Source organism: Parasteatoda tepidariorum, chromosome 6 (genome assembly GCF_043381705.1).
Source record: "Parasteatoda tepidariorum isolate YZ-2023 chromosome 6, CAS_Ptep_4.0, whole genome shotgun sequence".
In the NCBI taxonomy this organism is placed as follows: Eukaryota; Metazoa; Arthropoda; class Arachnida; order Araneae; family Theridiidae; genus Parasteatoda; species Parasteatoda tepidariorum.
Genome location: NC_092209.1, coordinates 57,899,301 through 57,919,649, shown reverse-complemented (window position 1 = coordinate 57,919,649; position 20,349 = coordinate 57,899,301). Strand labels below are relative to the sequence as shown.

At 30.4% G+C, this 20,349-nt stretch overlaps 2 protein-coding genes across 2 annotated transcripts in view; both read left to right on the top strand.

Annotated features, from left to right (window-relative positions):
• The window catches only part of LOC107444147 (uncharacterized), a gene marked incomplete in the record, with an annotated part of 30,330 nt that extends 24,773 nt beyond the window's left edge, over positions 1-5,557 (top strand). The window contains 3 exon segments of the mRNA XM_071182412.1: positions 1,566-1,626; positions 3,096-3,153; positions 5,481-5,557. Of these exon segments, the coding sequence (XP_071038513.1) occupies positions 1,566-1,626; positions 3,096-3,153; positions 5,481-5,549 (188 nt within the window).
• A 2,671-nt stretch (positions 5,558-8,228) lies between these two features.
• On the top strand, positions 8,229-14,067 carry LOC107444149 (uncharacterized). Its single transcript, XM_016058231.2, has 3 exons — positions 8,229-8,258; positions 12,533-12,608; positions 13,672-14,067. The coding sequence occupies exons 1-3, from the start codon at positions 8,245-8,247 to the stop codon at positions 13,921-13,923; spliced, it is 342 nt and encodes a 113-aa protein (XP_015913717.2). The 5' UTR covers positions 8,229-8,244; the 3' UTR covers positions 13,924-14,067.
• Positions 14,068-20,349: the final 6,282 nt, after the last annotated feature.

Here is a 20,349-nt window from a genome sequence, read left to right as displayed (position 1 = left end):
ATATAAAAGGGGGAACGGAGTACAGTGGAGTTAGTTAGTCAGACTAAGAGTTATCTCTGCCGCTTGTCTTACGGAGCTTGTCGCTAAATCTGTTTTGTTTTGTCTCAACAAAAAGTTCATTCAATCGCCGAACCCGTCGTCGCCACTATTTCGACTAGTGAAGAAATCAGTAACAATACCATTGGAGATAAAGTGCTCGTTGAAGTTATTCATTCCGGCTCGAAACTTTGAGATCGTAGCATAGCGGATATTTCTGTACCAATCCATATATATATAAATATATTTGCTGTTCTTGAATCTTTAGGATGTCAAAACGCAAGAATTTAACAAATTTTAGTTATTTTGATAATAAACCGCGACCTGAAATTAGTGAGGTGACAGCATCTAGTACCAATGTAAGTTTTTCTGTTGTACAGAAATGTGATACTTCCGTTGAAGAAAACGTTTCTAGCATAACAAAATCTGATGAATGTGAAAGTGACCCTCAAAGTGTTACTTCCCACCCATATGACATTGGACTTTTTTTAGAAGATATTACATTACGTTCTTAAACTTAAAAATCAAATCAAACTTTAACTAAACAATGTTGTCTAAATAAAAAGTCGAAATTGTCTAGCTGTCTAAATTAGGGAAATAATAGTGCTTTATTACAGACTTGAATTTCTTTTAGTAGTTTCAGAAAATTATGAACACCCCCCTTGAAAAAATTCTGCGTACGCCACTGTGCACGGCATGTAAAATCAATCATCCGCTGATACTATCTTTGTAGTTCATGCTACCATCTAGTTTTTGAAGCAATTTCCTTTATTTGTTTATAAAATGCTATAAAAGCAGTAAATATTATTATCATTTTTGTTTTATTGATTCTCTTTACGCAAGATTCTTTATCGAAACAACACATTTATGTTACGCTTTTTGTTGTGTCTTTATTAGATATGACACTAATTACACTGGGGAACATTTTTTTTCTCTGATGTTCAGATCTTAGATACTGATTTCAAATCTGCTGTCGGTTTCTCTCTTTAAGCTAAAATTCTTTTTTAAATGGAATTTACAGTCTTTTTTTGTCGAAATGTACAAGTTAAAAACGTTATACACAACAAGGGAGTCACGTAAATATTACATTGCACAGAAACCCATGACCGGAAATTCATTCGGGTCTTATAAACCATTTCTAGCTCCCGAACAGGTCATAATATAGAAGCACCCCTAGCCGCGAACGATAGCATTCCTATGCTATTTCAATCCTGATGATGTACCCTAACTCCCCTTTGTCGCAACAATAACGCAACCGTCTGTTATACATAAAGCTTTTAAACTTAATCATTTCACAAAAAAATAGACTTAAATATCGATTAAAAAATTTTAGCTTCAGGAAAGTATTTGTATAAATGCCATAAGAAATTTGTCTTATCTGATATTAAATTTCTACATAACAGTTTTCAGTTATTGATAGATATAATTCATAACATCTTTTTTTCCATAATATCTTTTTTTAATGATTCCAATGAAAACAATCTTAAAAGTTGAGTAAATTATTTTGACAAACATTTATGTTTCAATAGATCAAACTAGGATTGGAGAAAACTGCACAGATTTGTTAAGAAAGTATAATCAGCCTTGCGAGTAAGTACAGTACAGAATTCTGTTCTGATCTCTTTAATTTCCAAAATATGCACTTATGTTCAGAACTGATAATTGCTTTAGACTTATCTATTTCCTCTACTAATTTTTAGCTTAACCTTTAGTGGATTCCAAAAATCGAACCAAAATTTTATTCTACAAGTCTCATACAAATTTTGGTCATTCCGTTCTCTCACAAACTGGAGACCTGCTTTATTTCTTTTTTGTTCCTGTTTCCATCTCAAACTGAAAGAGTTGATTAAAAATTCCGAATTGTTTAAAAGATAAAAATTATAGATAAGCAAATTATATCAAATCTTCAAAAAAAAGTGGTTTTACTGTGAATTTGACGTCTTGCTAAGGATCGAATTTGAAATAAATAAAATAGTTGACTACGCTTCTGATTTGGAAATATAGTTACTAACAAACTGCCAAATACCTTGGAATATTAAAATTGTAGTAGAAAAATGTAGTATATGAGATAAAAAAATGTAGTATATGTGATGCCCGAATGAAAAGAATACATATGATAGCCTTAAAAATACTAAATAGTGATTGCACAACTACCATTCAGGGTTATAAAGGTTGTTAGCGGAGTCACGACTGACTACATATAACCAATTAACAGAATCATGTGAGAGTTTATAAACTGAATGCAAAATTGAGCTAAGAAGACTGCATCCAGAACAGAAAATACCGAAATAATAATAATAATATAATATGCACGAAATAATATGTCCTATCAAACGATGTGCGGCATAGATATCGGAAGTTAACCTGCGTATATATATATATATATATATATAAAAACAGANAAGGCTGAGCAGTAGCTTGCTTGTCTCTTCTTCTGCGCCGCCGCGCATGTGCTATTTACAGCCTAGGCCATCTCAGTAATATCAGGGAACTGTGGATAAGCTCTGTAATATATATATATATATATATATATATAAATAAATATATTATATATAAAATATTATTACTATAATTGTTCTTGACCGCAACTGTTAACAAAAGTAACCTTTTGTAGGAGCAGTTTGAATAACTTTTTAAAATTTTAAAATTCTGAATTTTTTTTTTTATGTAATTGGGTATAATATAAAAAAACACAACTACTTCCACTTAGTAGGAATAACATTTACCATGACGCAATGCTAAATTCTATGCCACTATCCACATAAATGCCACTATATACATAAATCAATTATTAATCAAAAATCGAATATCAATTACTTTTCTTTATAATGCAATAAAATCTGGCGAGCAGCTATTTAAGCGATCAAACACTTCGTTTGTTTATTTGTGGCTTGAAGTTAGGCTCGCAGAAAATGCCGTTCATGGGTTAAATTTAGTAGGAATAACACAACACCTGTGACGTAGGTTATAATATACCCAATTGTACTTTTCACATCATTGTCAGTCGAAAATTTTTATTCATCCTTCAGTATTTATTTTCAACATTTTTCTACTTTCAGAAACATTCAATATAGTATGAATACGGAAGAAAAAATTGTGTACAATACATATAGATATGTAAGTAATTTCATTTAAGTATCCTCTTTGATTTGACGTGACTGTTTTCAAAAATAAATTGACGACAATATTGTACATAACATTATAGATAGATCCTTAAGTGATTTATTGTTCTGTAGTTATAATAACACAAATATGGGGGTTAAATGACAAATATAATGCCCTCAGAGGATTCTACATAACTACTCATAAGAATATATAAACAAGATATATTTTAATAAGAATATATACAAAAGTGGGTTTGTTCCGCGACGCTGAGCGTCTTAGAGCTTGTTCCAATATTTATTGTGTTTCTAAGGAAAAACTAACCACCAGCTCACCTTGCTCAAAATAAGACTAAAAATTCTCCACTAAAATTCTATAAAAAATTAAAAATACGTAAACGATATAATAATCGATATAAAAAAAAAATATGCTTAATAGTGGGTCTGTTGGACACGGAACTATGGGAGATGCTCCAAATTTCTTCAACTTTGGAGAAGTTCATAGTTTAGTGGTTAACGGTTATTAATCGTTTAACGGTTGACGTTATTATTCTATATTTAATAATAATTTTCTTATCAACAATTTGAATACTTTTAACAGAAAATTTAACTACAATAAAAAAAATTGTATAATACAATTCAAGATTTTTACAAACTTAAGGAATATTCCTACTGAATGCGATTTGATCGTTCTACTTAAAATTCACCAATCAAATAACAAATGTATATCTGATGAAAAAGTGACAAAATTATTGTCGGTGCAACGTTAGAAAATATTTTGTATTAAAATGAAACGTTTGTTTTCAAAACATTTGAGTTCTGCACGAAACCGTTTATTTATGAGAAAAAGAGAAGGATAGAATGGATGGTGTTTTCAATAGAAATGTAAACAATAACAATCTCGGGCTTGGGACCTACTCTAGTTCCGGTTAAAAAGTTTGCAGCTGCTTACTACATGTTATTCTGATAGGCGATGTTTTCAAACGGATAATTTTGTTTTCAATAAAAGAAATAAACTAGATGATTTCTGAGCTCAAATCTGTCGTATTTCATAAGATATTAATGTTATTATGTAATTCTGGGGAGTTTGGAGTGAAAATTTGTTTTAGTTATTTTGTTATTTATTATTAAAAAAGGTGAGCTGGTTGCTAGATTTTGAATAACTCGCTTTTTTGGCAGTCTTGATTTGGCCTCTTTCCATTTGTTTATTACTGTTCGTTCGTGTTGCAAGCTGTGCACCATCTTACGTTAGTGTTAACACTTTTAGTATTGTAAACAGTATTGTTAGCATTGTAAACACAAGTAATAAGTAATCAAATGTATTGTTTGCAAGAATCTCAAAACACAATGATGCCAAATGGCTTTAAAATACAACTGAAACAGTAACCCGGAAATTTAGGCAGTCCCGAGCTTGCAGCGCTTCCTAGTGTAGAAAACACCATCCATATCTCCACTCTTCTCTTAAGATGAAAACTGATTAAACTCTTCAGTTTGTTTTCGAACGACTTTGTCAGAACAGTTTGGAGCGGGTTCCAGGGGCTCCGGGTCGAGAAACTAATCCACTATCAAATCTGAATTTCTCACCAACTACCTTTTTGCGGTTTCCAATCGCGTTATCAAATGTTTACATGAATCACTAAAATACAAATTAATACCCTGAGAATGCATTTTCCTTATAAGTCATCTTCAAAGGTTCTATCTTCACATAAAATAACACTTTAAACAAATATAATGCAACTTTTTATAACTATAGTAAGTTTGAAACAACTATATTTGTGATTGTTAGGTTTTACTTATGTTTAGCAAGAGCCCTCTATGCTTATTACGAAGATGTAAAATCTCAATATGGAGAAAAAATATGAAATGTTTTGAGAAAATTAAAATTACTTTAAATTGAGTTCTTCAATATGTGAAAAATTACTCCAATGCTTCTTTGCCAGGGCTTGTAAAAATTAGCTAAAATTAAGAATTATTCTTTGATTTAATTTAGTTCCGTGTCTAAGTAAAAAAATTCGCCATTTCAATATTTAAACTTTTTAATGGTTCTGAATCCCAGATTAAATCTTTAAAGTAAAATAGTATACATTATTTAAATTTATAGCTTTGTTTCGCTTCAATCTTAGGATAATTAAATTTTGTCTGTTTTTTGTATTTTCTTTGGCAAAAGATCTTGGAAAAACACCATTAAACAATGCTATCACCAGGGTCACTTGAATATTTGCAGTTCCATGAATTTTGTCATTTGAGTGTATTTTAGTGTGCATGAAGTTAGTATTTCAAATATAAATGAAGCAAGTTATGCTGTCAATAGATTTAACAAATTATCCTCGTTTTTTGTTTCAGAAAAGTTCATTTATGCGAAGAGCTGTGGTAAGAATTTATTTACATTTACATAAAATAGCACATCATTAATTATTCATCATTATTTAACCTAACTACCTCGAAATGGTTCTGAATAGTTTAATTTAGAATAAAAATTTCAATAACTGCGTTTTCCAAGTAGCCTAAATAGGAAAAAAAAAAAATTTTATTTTTGGCAGAATAAAAGCGCAGTTTATATCACATTTAAAAGATGTGGGAGGATGCTTCAGTGGTGATAGAAGTTTGTTACGAAAGTGATGCGCCCAACTATTTTAGTTTTAGGTTTGATGCAAGTAAAATAATTCTTTCTTTCCTTCCTACCTGCACAATACAGTTATTGAAATTTTTATTATTATTACAATATTATTATTATTATTATGTTAGCTAGCTAGTTCATGTTCAAAATTTTGCTTGCACAATTGTATTAAAACCCAGAGAATAAATTTATTAGAAATTTCAGCATGTAAACTAGTCAGACGATAAATTCAATTCACAATAAAATAGCTACTTTAAGAAATCAGGAAGAAATCGAAACTTATACTTTGATCTAGCATGGAGCTTCGGGTCAAACTTTAGCACACTAATAAGTCAAAAAGTTGGGGGGGGGGATTTTGATACAGCTATAAAATGGTCATGTGGTCACTGTTGATAATGATCAGGAAGCTATTTCAACTTTTACTATCATTAAAAACAGAACACCAATGGATAACTTTTACGTACGCAATAAAACCACCTTTACGTACACAATAAAAACTGTGTAAAAGAAATATATAATACTGCCAATAAATTTAAAATGCTTTCTTAGTTTTGAATTATATGCATTGATATTTCGTACCCGAAAAGTTTTTTTTTTTCTATGTTCTTTTCGCATTTAGTATTTTGTTTGTCCACATTCAACTCTACTTAATGTACTCTAAGAAAGAAGAAGACAAGAGCGATTTGTTTCTTACTCTCTGACAAAAATAATCAACTATCACAACGACAACAAAAATGTTGAGTGGTTGATATTCGTGTTAAAAACATCATTCTAACTCAATTTTAATTTTTTTATTATTAGAATAACGTTTCAGTAAAAAAGAGCCTTATATCATCTGTACAATGCGCAAAAAAAGAGGAAAGAAACACTTAGGAAAATTTTTGATTTTATCGGATTTTCATGTACCAGGATTCAATCTTAATGGTTCATGAGGGGTGACTTCAAATATGCTAATTAGTTACTACAGACGATATTTTAAGTGACGAAATCAAGCAGAAAAGCGTACATTCTCTGACTAAACATAGTTTTTTTAGAAACGGCTTTGGATTCATTAACCCCTCAAAATATGAAGAGTAGCCACAATCCGAGAAATGCGGTCCCAATACTTTTGGGCAAGAGAGCAATCTAAAATAACTCCATGAAGTTAATTTTACTTTTTTTCATATTTCACCATATCTCCAGAACTTGCTTTATTTTAGCATATGATTATAATATTCGTTTATCCAAGAATAATTCCATGCAGAATTTTTTTTTTATTTATTAACAGTCGAAAATATATTGAATAGTTTGATAAGCAAATTCTTAAATCATTTTAAAAAATGTAATATTATATAGCAAAATGCAAAAATTTGGGCAAAATCTGCCAAATAATTTATGAGAAGTTGGATTTTAAATACACTTTTTCAAAAATTTGATTTCTCAGAATCTATTCAACCGACTTCATTTAAATTTTGTGCCTTTCTATATGAAATTAAATTTCCTCAAAGTGATGTTAAAATTTGCATACCTTGACAATTTAAATTTTTTGCGACTTTTAATAATAAATAATAAAAAATTAATTATAAAAAATCATTTTTGGCATGGTTTACTTTGGATAACACGAGTTTTATAATTGCGTTGCAAAAATTTCTCGTTTCGCTAAAAAAAAAAAAAAAAAAAGTTATCGAGATATGGCGAAATGTGCAAAAAATAAAATTAACATTAATAGGTCCAGACTTTCGGCCACTCTTCCGTCCAAACTATTGAAGCCATATTTCCCAGATTGGGGCTACATCCCGCATTTTGAGACTCAGAAATTGAAAAAAGTTATGTTTATTCAGGTATGTGTATTCAGCGCGTGATTTCGTAACTTAAAATATCGTCTGCACTTATGAAAATAATCATATTTGAAGTCATCTCCCTGATTATTCTGAGCGTAATTTCGTAACTTAAAATATTGTCCTCCATAAACCATTAATACTGAATCCTGGTACATGAAGATTCAATCATGAGATCAAAAGTTATTCAGGGTGTTCCATTTTTCCCCCACTGTACATCACCAATATATTCAAAGTTATTGTATATGGATTTTATAAGATCAGAACATAATTTTCTTCATATATTTTATTTTAGGAGCTAATATTGAAAGAGCAAGGGGTGAGTATGAATTTATGACAGTTAATTTGGTTTTTTATTATAGTTACAAAAGGTTTTTTGTCAGAAACCTAGAATCTTAAATTGAATCGTTAAATGCTTTATTATTCCATTGCATTTTATTTATTACTAATTTATTTTTTTATTAATTATTTCGTTTTTGAATATCTCATAAGAACCAAGATAAAAGCGACTCAATTATAATAAAACTACTTTTTTAAGTTTCTAAAATATTAAGAGAAAATTGAGTTACATTGGTTACTTATAAATTAGTATCTTGCATTCATAATATTAAATTAAACGTACTTATTCATTCGTTTACTTTTTTTTTTTCAGTACAACTGCTCACACAAAAATATGTTTTCAAAAAGGTAAGAATGGAATTATGATTATACGACTAATAAACAAAGATTTCTATTCCTTTAAACTTCCAAACTTTGGAAAATTGCCCGATACATGATGATTAAGCTTCGTAATGTAATATATATAATTCTCTTACGTGGCTCCCAAATTTTGGCTGTATTTCTTTTCGGCCGGTGGCAACGTTTGCTTTGTTTTGTTTACATTACTATTTCTCTTACACGGCGAATCGACCAATGATTGCCGCTAAAAATGTCACATGCCAAATCTAGCTGAGGTGGCTCAACATATAGCGCTTTCAAAAACGGAAGCTGAAATAACCAGAGAGCATCAGCTGCGGCAATCTCAGACTATTAAGCTAGGCAGAAGTGAGTAGTCTTTGTCGATAGATCTCTACTTTAGTATTTTGTCGAAAGCGCTTTTTTCACGAATTTATACATTACGAATTTATTTGACGATTTTTGATTTATATCACGAATTATACTATAGCACATTTCTAATAGGTTTAACGAATTATATGTCATTTATTTGAATTCAAATTTATCTTAATGACTTAGTATTTACTAAAAAGATGTAATTTTTTTTAAAAAAAGTTTTATATGGATTTGAATGATTGTATTGAATTCTTCGAATTTTGTGCATTTGCAATGTACCTAAGTTAGTAGCGAGCGAAGCAAGCTTGGCTCGCAAAACAAACCATATAAGATTTTGTAGCAATTTTCGGGGGTTGGCGAGCGTCAGCAAGCAGGGGGCGCAGCCCACTAGTACTATTTATTCGTGGCCGTTCAAATTGCTACCTTATAGCTTTTTAACATTGTACCATTTATAACTTTTAGAAGAGAGAAAGTAAATAGTAAAAGTCAAAAAGGATGTTTGTAATATTCAACTTCATTGTAAACTATTTTTTCAACAATATTCAGATCATATTGAATGTTTCGAGTAATAAAAAAAATATTGACGATTATGAGAAGTAAATACAAAAGATAAATAAAACGTTTTGCTGAAAATATAGTTTGGAATATAAACATGTAAGTTAAAATTGACTTATTTCCCTAAAACTGACATAACATACTATACCTCGTTGCAAGCTCAGAAAAGACCATTGCGGTATAGGATTTAAGAAATCATCCACGGCTGCATGTAGTTTCGTTTTATTTAGCTATCAAATTATATAATTGTGCTTTCTAAACAATAAAAAAGTTTTTAAAAGTTAAATTCGCCGGACATAAATTTAATTCGTGCTATATTTTTTATAAGCAAAAAGAAGGTCGTACTACGCTGTTTCAATAGTTGGTAATGGTGATATTCGTTGGCGCTTGGAGCCTGTCATCCATTTAGCGTGCACTTAGATGCAAACAGGCGCTCTCCATGGGGATAATGGGTTTTTCTTACTTTGCAACAGAGTATAGTAGCAATTATGATCATATATGGCAGTACTGTTACTTTCGTTACTTGTACCGCCGGTACAAGTAAAAAGTACGTACTTTTACTTGTACTTCGTTACTTCTTAAATTTAGTTCTTTTACTTGTACTTTCGTTACCTTTTTAGGGAAAAAGTACAAGTATTTGTAACGGAAATGTCGAATGAAATCGTTACTTTTTTCTGAAACTCGGTAAGCTTTCTAAAAAAAATCCAATCGTAAAAAAAATATGTGAAATATAATACTGCAGTACCTTCTAGTGCTCCCGTGGAGCACTTATTCAGCGTGGCTAAGCTTTCACGTGGATAAGTGACACCACTTTCGAAATGCAATTATTTCGCAAAATGAATAAAAATATTAATTAGCAAGTTATTTTCATTCATTTTCGAGTTTTATGCATTTATTTAATACATTTTAAATAAAAAATGTTGGATTTTGTTATTACGTTCTTCAATTTTCATTTTGAACTCACTAATAATACATTTTTGTCTTAATACATTTTTAACTAAATACATTTCTACCTAGTACATTTTTTACTAAAATTATGTTTATGCCCGACCTTGTCAAACAACGCCAATATTCTTCCAAATTTGAAAATAAATTAATGTCCATAACTTTCAAAATTAAAAATAATTAAATAAGTAACAACAATTTTGCAAAAACATTAAGGAAAATAAGAATATTATTCAATAAAATTTTAGGTTACTTTGAATTTTCGATTTCATAGAAAAGTACTTTTAAATCGTTACTTTTTTTGTTTAGTACTTGTACTTTTACTTGCACTTTTTACTCGTTACTTTTTAAAAGTAACGTTGCCATATATGATTATGATGGAGGACAAATTTTCTGTTGCATTTGCGTAAGCACTTGATCTTGCCTGATTCGGGTCTGGAGATTTCAAATCTGAAATTAGTTTCGCTCCTAAAGTTACAGAGTTTTTTTAAGGAGATTTTTAAACAATTTTGTTGCCAAAAAGTACAAGTTTTGAAAAGCTATATATATAACAAGGGATAATGTAAATATTGCAACAAACTTCTAGAGAAGTTAGAGCACATCATCAAGATTAAAACTATATAGGAACCCATCCCCGAAAATATGGTCTTACCTGTAATGACCTGTTGAGAAGCACAAGAAGTAACAGTTCGTAATAGGGAAGCGCATCGGACGGTGAATGACGGCATTTCCGAGCATGGGTAAAAATTCCATGCAATTTTTAATTTGCTGATGTGCCCTAACTTCCCTAGAAGTTTGTCGCAACACTTATACGACCCTCTTTTATATTTAACATTTTTAAACTTGCGAATTTCGACAAAAAATAGATTAAAAATGTCATTTCAAAAATGTAGCCAGGAGAGAGAAAACGATTGCAGATTTGAAGACAACGATACGAACGTATATGGGCAGATCTCTAAAACGTTAAACTTTTGATAATAAAAAAAATAATTATAAATAATAGGCACACTATTTTTACACCTCCAGAATTGTTTGAAAATGTATAAAATATCAGAAAATAATCGTGAGCATCGAAAATTTCGATGCCCTTATAAGTATAAACAAAAAATTAAAATTTTTGAACTAGTTTTTCTAGGTTTATATACATTTCATTAAAAATCCTAAAAACGACAAAAGTATCATTTATTTAATAAACATGTAAACTTATTGAGCCTATTTTTCTTTTATTGAGCAATTTTTTCTTTTTAATAATTTCATCCATATTTACCCTTTATTTTTCATCAAAAATTATTAGTATCATAAATGAATTGAAAAATTTTAATATTAAAATAAATTTTTATAAAATGTATAAAAAGACTTACTTGAATTATTTTCAGTCAAAAAATATCTTCAATTAGTAAAACATAAGAAAAAAACTAAGTTCTGATATGTTAAATTCAATTAATTAATCCTGAGGTTACGGTTTGACAGGTTTAGTCTGGACAACCTAGAGAATAGATCGAAAACTTTACTCAGATGCAACGCAATGCGATGACAAACGTGTGATCAAAATTTTGATTGATTTCAACATTTACTTTTTAGATCTGCGTCTGACTACTGTCTTGACATCGCAACTGTAACCTCACCGAATGACAGTTTGTGATTATAAACCTAGAGAAACTAGTTTAAAAATTTTAATTTTTTGTTTATACTTATAAGGGCATCGAAATTTTCGATGCTCACGATTATTTTCTGATATTTTATACATTTTCAAACAATTCTGGAGGTGTAAAAATAGTGTGCTTATTATTTTTTATTACTTTTTTTATTATCAAAAGTTAAAGGTTTTAGAGATCTGCCCATATAAGATGTGTTTTAAAAAAATCTCATGCAACGGAAAACAAGAGATAAAACAAAAAATTGCTCCCCAGTGTTATTCACATTTCAAAACAAACTCCAATAAATGGCACTCCAAATTATAAGTTCCCTACCTTTGATCCCGATACTTCTGAATAGAACAATGCAATTATTTGAAATAGTATCAGTAATCATGTTTAAAACAGACATTTTGAGTTGATTTTGATGTTATGACAGATTTCGCTGGCTTTCACGTTTCTATTAGTTGCGACGCCTGACATGTTCCTTTTTTGCGTCATTGACAAGATTCTGAAACTATATATTATTGACTGTCATTTTAGTAAGCCTTGTACTTGTACAAATATTAACTAGACACGTTTTGTTATAGATGAATTTTCTAACTTTAGTAATATTATTTATATTTATGAAAATATTTAAAGAACATTAGGCACTTTCTATTGCAATGAGTGTTCGAAAATTTAATACTTCATCTATGACTTTCCCATTATTAAAAAGTTTAGCCCAACATTTTTCACAACCATTTTTAAAAACTTATTAATCTTTTCGGATTTCAGATGTCAAACAATGTGGATTGAAATTGTATTTGACGGTTTCGATGTGACAAATATGACATACAATGCAAAATTTGAAGTAAGTATATATTATTTATATATTTCTTTAAAATAAGCTATTATAAACTTAATTACTTATTAGCCATGAGCTACCAAGTTAATAATCCATACAAATGAGTTGACTAAAAATGTGATTGCAGTGCAAGGTTTTGCTAGCTTAAAATAAAATTGCAAGAAAAATATTTTAAGGGCATCACCAAACCGATAACACATCACATTCGGTTATTGAAAATGAGTTTAAAACTTCTTACGCTTAGATGGAATTCCTTTTATCTTTCTGTTTTAGATAGTATTCTGCTTTAAACAGCCTTATAGATAAAGTTTAATCTAATTTTAGCACCACAATCTCTTAATAACAAATGCAAACATCGTTTCAAGTTGTTACTTTCCTATGTTTTTTATATTATTTCATTCCCTTTTTCCTTTCTTTCTTTTTGTCCTTCCTGACTCAATTTATAGAAAAATATCCCTTTGTTCTCACTGAAATTTAAAGAAAATTTCAGTATAATTATCAGGAAAGAAACTATCACTTTTTTAGTATAATGCACCTTAAATCAGTTGTTCCAGTGACATGACATGTAATTTTTCACAATCACATCATCAATTACATAATTGAGTTAATATTCCGTTTTCTAAGAGTCAGAATTCAGAAGCTCTATCACTAGTTATGAGTGCAATTGCAAACCCTAAATATCATTAATCTAAATGATATTCAGCTAAATTAAATTTTTTCTGAGCTTATTAGCTATTTAGCTCAGAAAATTATTTCATCAGCCATCTCGAGATGTTGTTACAATTTTAACCACTTCAACACTCATTTATGCATATATTTTTTTATTATTCAATAATTATTCTTTCTATTCTATAATTATTCTATAATTATTCTAATTTTTTATTATTCTATAATTATTTTAATCACTGCAACACTCATTTTTGCATATATTTTTTTATTATTCTATAATTATTCCTTCTATTCTATAATTATTCTAATTTTTTATTATTCTATAATTATTTTAACCACTGCAACACTCATTTTTGCATATATTTTTTTATTATTCTATAATTATTCTCCTTTATTGTAGAGCATGGAACTGTTCAGTGTCATCGGCGGTTACATGGGAATGTACCTTGGAGTTTCGATTGTGGCTGTTTATGATTTTGCTGAAATAGTGATGACAGGAGTTTATACTTTTTGGCGAAAACATTCTAAAAAGAAAAAGCAATCCAAAAAGCGTAATCAAAAAATATTTAACCCAAAAGTTCATTCGCAATTTGAGAATGATTTTCGAAGGATGGAGTCGCTAAGAGGGGGAAAAACTCATAAGATGTATTAATTTCATAAATTAAATTTCTTTCCTTTTTAACCTTTGACTTTTTATCTGCAATTTTATTATTATTATCGAATTCTGGTTAAATCGTCATAGAATGACTTACAATTGGTGTACTGAAATAAAGAAATAAAAATAAATGAATATTAATTGCCTCACTGCTTCAATGGTTTTGAAATTCTACTGAATATGTGCAACAATAGAAATTCTATATAGTTACTACTGCATAATTATGAAAATGTAAACATATTAACCTTAAAATTTCAAATAAACCAAAAAACCCTAGACACTAAAACTTCTGATCAAGGGACAATCCCTATATTTATGAGTAAGTAACGACAAATCATCTGCACAAATTAATAAGTATAATTAAGGTTAGGCTCTCGTGCCCTTAAGAATGAATCCTAGTACAGAAAAATCCAATCATTAAATCCAATTTATTCATTTAATTTTTTACGAGCAGTGCACCAAATTAAATATTTGCAGCAGAAGTTTCAAATCCTACTGTGAGCAGAAGAACTTGATTTTCAAAGAGAGAATTTAGGAAATAAAAATAATAATACTTGGTATAATATGAGTAGTATTAAAATTCTGGAAAAACAGGTGTGTAACATTGCAAATTATAAATCGAAATTTGCTTTCATTACCTTTTCTCTTTCCATAGGAATGTAAAATTGCATTTTGTCTATGCAAAACAATTAGTTTAAATTTTTATGTATTTTTCGAGTAAACAGTTTATTATACTTAATAATTATGATAATAAAGTCTTTATTTAAGAGTCCTCATTAAGAATCTTTATGTAAGCATTTAAACAAAATATTCCGCGGAAATTTACAATAAATCAATTTAAAAATATTTTAATCCGGCGATAACTGAAGGTGTAAGGGAAGTTAAAGATCATGTAGTGTAAAACTGATCCATAATGTTTATTCATCTAAACAACTCTTAAGAATTCCAGAACTTTTATCGTATAGTTATTTAATCCTTATTGATTCTTTATTTAATAACATTATTACATTATTCTATTATTAGCTAGCCATCATCGATGATCGATTCTCCTGTATCTGTTTATAGGGAATCTGCTGCCTTAGGAAGCATTATATCGTTATACTACATTCTTTGCACTCATTTGCTAGAAAATTTATTTGGAAATATTTTCTTAAAATTAAAAACTAGAAAAAAGTATTTATGAGCTAAGTACTGGAAACGAAAATATAATCCATATCAATTAATACAGCACCGGTCAAAAGTTAAGACTAACTTGTATATTTTTCAAAACTTCCAAAAATAATTATATATTTCTGGCCTAAATATGCAATTTATAAATATGAACGTCAACAAACTTCACAAAATGCTATTTTCATTTAAAACTGTTCATTATTTTTTTCATTTTGTAGGTATTCTGTAGTTGATTACGAAATGAATGAAAGTGCATGTAAATACTTATTCTAAAAAAAATAATTATTTTAAAAATTTCATTCATTTTTAGTTTATACACAATTTACCTTTCATCTTCCTTTGTAAGGTTCATTATAATTTAATTTCATGTACATATCACATTTAAAATATTGTTATAACAACCTTAATTTGCTAGAATAACGTGGACACATTAAAAACAAAAGTTAAAATTTTTTTATACAGGGTGTTTATAAAGTCCCGGACCCATTTTGATGTTTAATAACTCATAAAATTATAAAGATAGATTAAAATTAATAACATAAAGGGTTAGACAGACTCAAAAACTTCATAACCCTTGTCAATGAACTTCCACGTGTGCCCCCTTTGTCGCACGGAGAATATCAAGTCGATAGTCAATTTCACGCCAGGTAGCGGCAAGCATGTCGGCATCCACAGAGGCTATTGCGGTTGTAATTCTGGCTTTTAGATCATCAATGTTCGGCACGACCCTCCTGTAAACATTGTCCTTTAAAAATCCCCAAAGAAAAAAGTCCAGCGGCGTTATATCAGGTGATCTGGGTGGCCAAGGAATTGGACCTCCTCGCCCAATCCGTCTTCCTATAAAATGGTCATTCAAAGAACTACGAACGATGATACCCCAATGAGGTGGTGCACCATCTTGTTGCAAAAAGACATGTGGCTGAAGCTCTTCTAGTTGTGGAAATACGAAGTTTTCAAACATGTCTAAGTATACGACTGATGAGACCGTCTTTTCTGTAAAAAAGAAAGGCCCAATGACTCGGTCGTGCATTAGTCCACACCACACATTAACCTTTGGAGAATCACTTTGTGTCTCACGGTATTCATGGGTGTCTTCAGTCCCCATGTGCGCACATTGTGGCGATTAACAATGCCAGAAACATGAAAGGATGCTTCGTCGGAGAACATTATGCGCTTCCGAAAGTCAGCATCATCTTCTATCCTTCCTACCATATCTGTTGTAAACCTCTAAAAAAGAAGGGGCACACGTGGAAGTCCATTGACAAGGGTCAGGAAACTTTTTGAGTCTATCTAACCATTTATGTTATTAATTTTAATCTATCTTTATTATTTTATGAGTTATTAAACATCAAAATGGGTCTGGGACTTTATAAACACCCTGTATAATTTATTACAGAAATATGGGTTAAATACCAGAAATAAGTGTCGAAACACGTGCAGTTATTATTGCACTTCATTAAGAAGGCTATTAAAGTAGACAAATTACCCTTAAAAACTAATGTTTCCCAGACTATTGTTGTCAGAACTTTGCAGAGGAAGAAAGAAACTGACCAAATTAAGAGCCACCAACGGTCAGGGAGACCTAGAATTATGTCCAAACGTGAGGATAAGTTTATCTGCATTCAAAGTAAGCAGCAGCGGTCTCGGAACAACACCAGAAATCCGTGAGAAATTGAATGTTACGAGGCAAAAAACTGTGTCAGTAACTACTGTACAACGTCGACTTTTATTATGGTTTAAAAGATTGTGTAGCTAGTAAAAAACCTCTTTTGAAAAAACAAAACATAGTTAAACGAATGCAATGAGTTAAAAAACATGCAAACTGGTCTTTAAATCATTGAAGGAGAAAGAAATGTTCGTGATTTTTCTATTCTTATTTGAGAAGAAAGAAGAAAAAAGAATAATGAAGTAAAAAATTTCCTTTCTGCAGAAATGTTCGATAAGACTATTTTTTTCCGTTATTAAATTCAAAATATGATTATTTTTCGAGCATCAGAGGGGAAAGAAATGTTTGTGAAAAATAAAGAATAATGAGGTTAAAAAAAAATTAGTTTTCTTTTCTACCGAGATTTTCAAGATTTTTTTTCTTCCAGAATTATTATTGTTGTTGTTGTTGTTTATTTACGTCGCACTAGAGCTGCACAATGGGCTATTGGCGACGGTCTGGGAAACATCCCGGAGAACCAGAATTATTATATAACGTATATTTTGTAACAAAACTTTTACTTCCTTTTTGAAGATTCCTTTCACGCGCATCGAAGGGAAAAGTAATGCTCGTTATTTTTCCGATTCTTATTTAAGAATAACAAAATTAGATAATGACTAGTTTCAGTTAGAATTTCCATTAGAAAATACAAGGGGGAAAAAATCGCGAAAGTTGAAAAGATAGTTCAGTTCTAGAAATCATGTTCTTTGATTCATACATATATGTGTGTGTGTATTCGAGTACACCATATTTTACATTTTAATAAAATTTGACTGTGAGAAGTGGTTTTGTTACAAATTCAGATTTGTGGCAAAATAATGTTCTGCTTTTTTTTTTTTTTATTTGGTTTAAATCATGTTACGATTGTATTTTCGGTAGTTATTGATTTTCACGTGGGTTTTAAATATCCCGATATATTTCTGACAATATGGGAAATTCGAATAACGCATATAAATATTTAAAGTAATGATTCTATCGTTTTTTTTTGGGGGGGGGGGGCACTTATTTTGACAAAATTTTTAAAACCTTTATTTTAAAAACATTATTTATTACAATAAACGAATCTCGAAATGAAACACGCTTTTAGTACCCCTTTTTGAAGAGTCCTATTCGCGTGGTTTCGATGCCGATCTTTTTTTCTGAAGTTCCTGTTACGGATTTCATGATTTTTAATTTTTTTTCTTAATATGATTTACGAAATGTGAAAAAGGATACAATTAGTGTGTTTTCCTCCGACAAAATGTAAGAATATCGCCCACGATATTAGAATAAAAAAATATTCATTTAAATTATATACAGTGGTGGCCAAAAGTGTGGACACTTTTTGAAAGTTTCATGTTTTTCAACTTTGTGTGCTTGTAGAATATATTAATTTTCACTTAAATACAAACGTTTATATATCAAATTGAAGGTAATTTAATGTAAAATTTAATAATGAATACAGTATTACAATATCTGTATTTAAAAAAAAGTTATGCAATTAATAGTAAGATCTATCTTAGATTTGCATTTTTTTAAAGTGATACTAACACAATCAATACTTAGTAGGATAACCCTTAATTTTTAAGACAGCTTCACAGCGTCTTTTCATCGAGTGAACGAGTGTTTGGAATTCATCTTTCGCAATCACATGGTGCCAAGAATCAATTATAGCTTCAATAAGTTGTCTTTTATTGGATGGACGTTTTTTTCTTACAAGAATTTTCAAACGTCGCCACAAATTTTCAATTGGATTGAGATCAGGTCTGTTTCCTCGCCATGGTAATATATCTATGCCTTTATCTTGAAACCATGCTTTGCATACTTTTGCTGTGTGGCATGGAGCTTAATCCTGCTGAAAAATAAATGGTGCGTTGTTGGAGAAGAGATCCCTGATGGAAGGTATCAATTTTGGTTTCAGGGCAGTTTCGATGTATTTTTTGGCATTCAGGATGCCATCAATCACTTGAATTCGGCCCACACCATCTGCAGATATACATGCCCAAATCATGACATTTGTTGGATTTTTAGTAGTTGCTTCAATGCAATCAGGATGAAGCGCTTCACCTACTCTACGTCTCACGTATTTTCTACCATCACTTCCAAAGAGCGATATTTTACTCTCATCACTCCAGATTACTTGCTTCCATTGATTTTCTGACCATTTAATGTGTTCTTTTGCCGACTTAACTCGTTTTTCGCGTTGCTTTTGATTTAAATATGGTTTTTTCCTTGGAATTCTAGCTTGTAGTCCAAATCCTGATAACCTTCTTCTTATTGTTCTTGAACTTACTGCAATACCAGCTGCATTCATTTCACATCTAATGGCATCTGATGACATTTTTCTATCTTGAAGGCATAGCCATTTAATTTTTCTATCGGTAGTAGCACTTGTGCATTTTTTTCGGCCTGATTTGGCATCCTGAATGCCAAAAAATACATCGAAACTGTCCTGAAACCAAAATTGATACCTTCCATCAGGGATCTCTTCCCCAACAACGCACCATTTATTTTTCAGCAGGATTCAGCTCCATGCCACACAGCAAAAGTATGCAAAGCATGGTTTCAAAATAAAGGCATAGATATATTACCATGGCCAGGAAACAGCCCTGATCTCAATCCAATTGAAAATTTGTGGCGACGTTTGAAAATTCTTGTACGAAAAAAACGTCCATCCAATAAAAGACAACTAAGTGAAGCTATAATTGATTCTTGGCACCATGTGATTACGAAAGATGAACTCCAAACACTCGTTCACTCGATGAAAAGACGCTGTGAAGCTGTCTTAAAAATTAAGGGTTATCCTACTAAGTATTGATTGTGTAAGTATCACTTTAAAAAAATGCAAATCTAAGATAGATCTTACTATTAACTGCATAACTTTTTTTGTAATACAGATATTGTAATACTGTACTTATTATTAAATTCTACATTAAATTACCTTCAATTTGATGTATAAACGTTTGTATTTAAGTGAAAATTAATATACTCTACAAGCACACAAAGTTGAAAAACATGAAACTTTCAAAAAGTGTCCACACTTTTGGCCACCACTGTATATATACAATTTCATCTAATTAGGGTTTTTTTATAAACACAACGTGTCTGCTTACTTAAATTAGTAACATTTATATTTGTTATTATTAAAAGTAGTTTGCGGAAAGATATTAGTGCCAGAGGTTCGCCGCAGAGGGCCCAAAAAAATTTTGCCACACGTCTCACAAGTTGAGAAGTATCATACAACTAAACGCTAAAGACTCCGCCATCGGTCAATTTAAATGGATGGTCATCATTAAGCATGTTAATAAGTTTTCCCTGAAAGTAAATATTCTCAACATACTCTTAACTATAGACCGAGGGGTAGTGAATTCCGTCACTAACATCATCAGTGAGGCGAATCACTAGGCATTTTTCTTTAACTTCCATTCCATGTTGTGTTAGTGTGATAATTTTAAATATGCAGGCATAATTTCACACACTGAAGTTATGCACGAATTTACAGGACAACCAATGAAAATCCTGACTGCTTATCCATCCTTACACTAACTTAACTTTTATCCACCTGCATA

What these genes read in the sequence shown, in the direction of transcription:
- LOC107444149 (XM_016058231.2), top strand. An exon ending in CATACAATGCAAAATTTGAA is followed by an intron (nt 12,609 to 13,671) that starts GTAAGTATATAT and finishes CCTTTATTGTAG; the next exon opens with AGCATGGAACTGTTCAGTGT.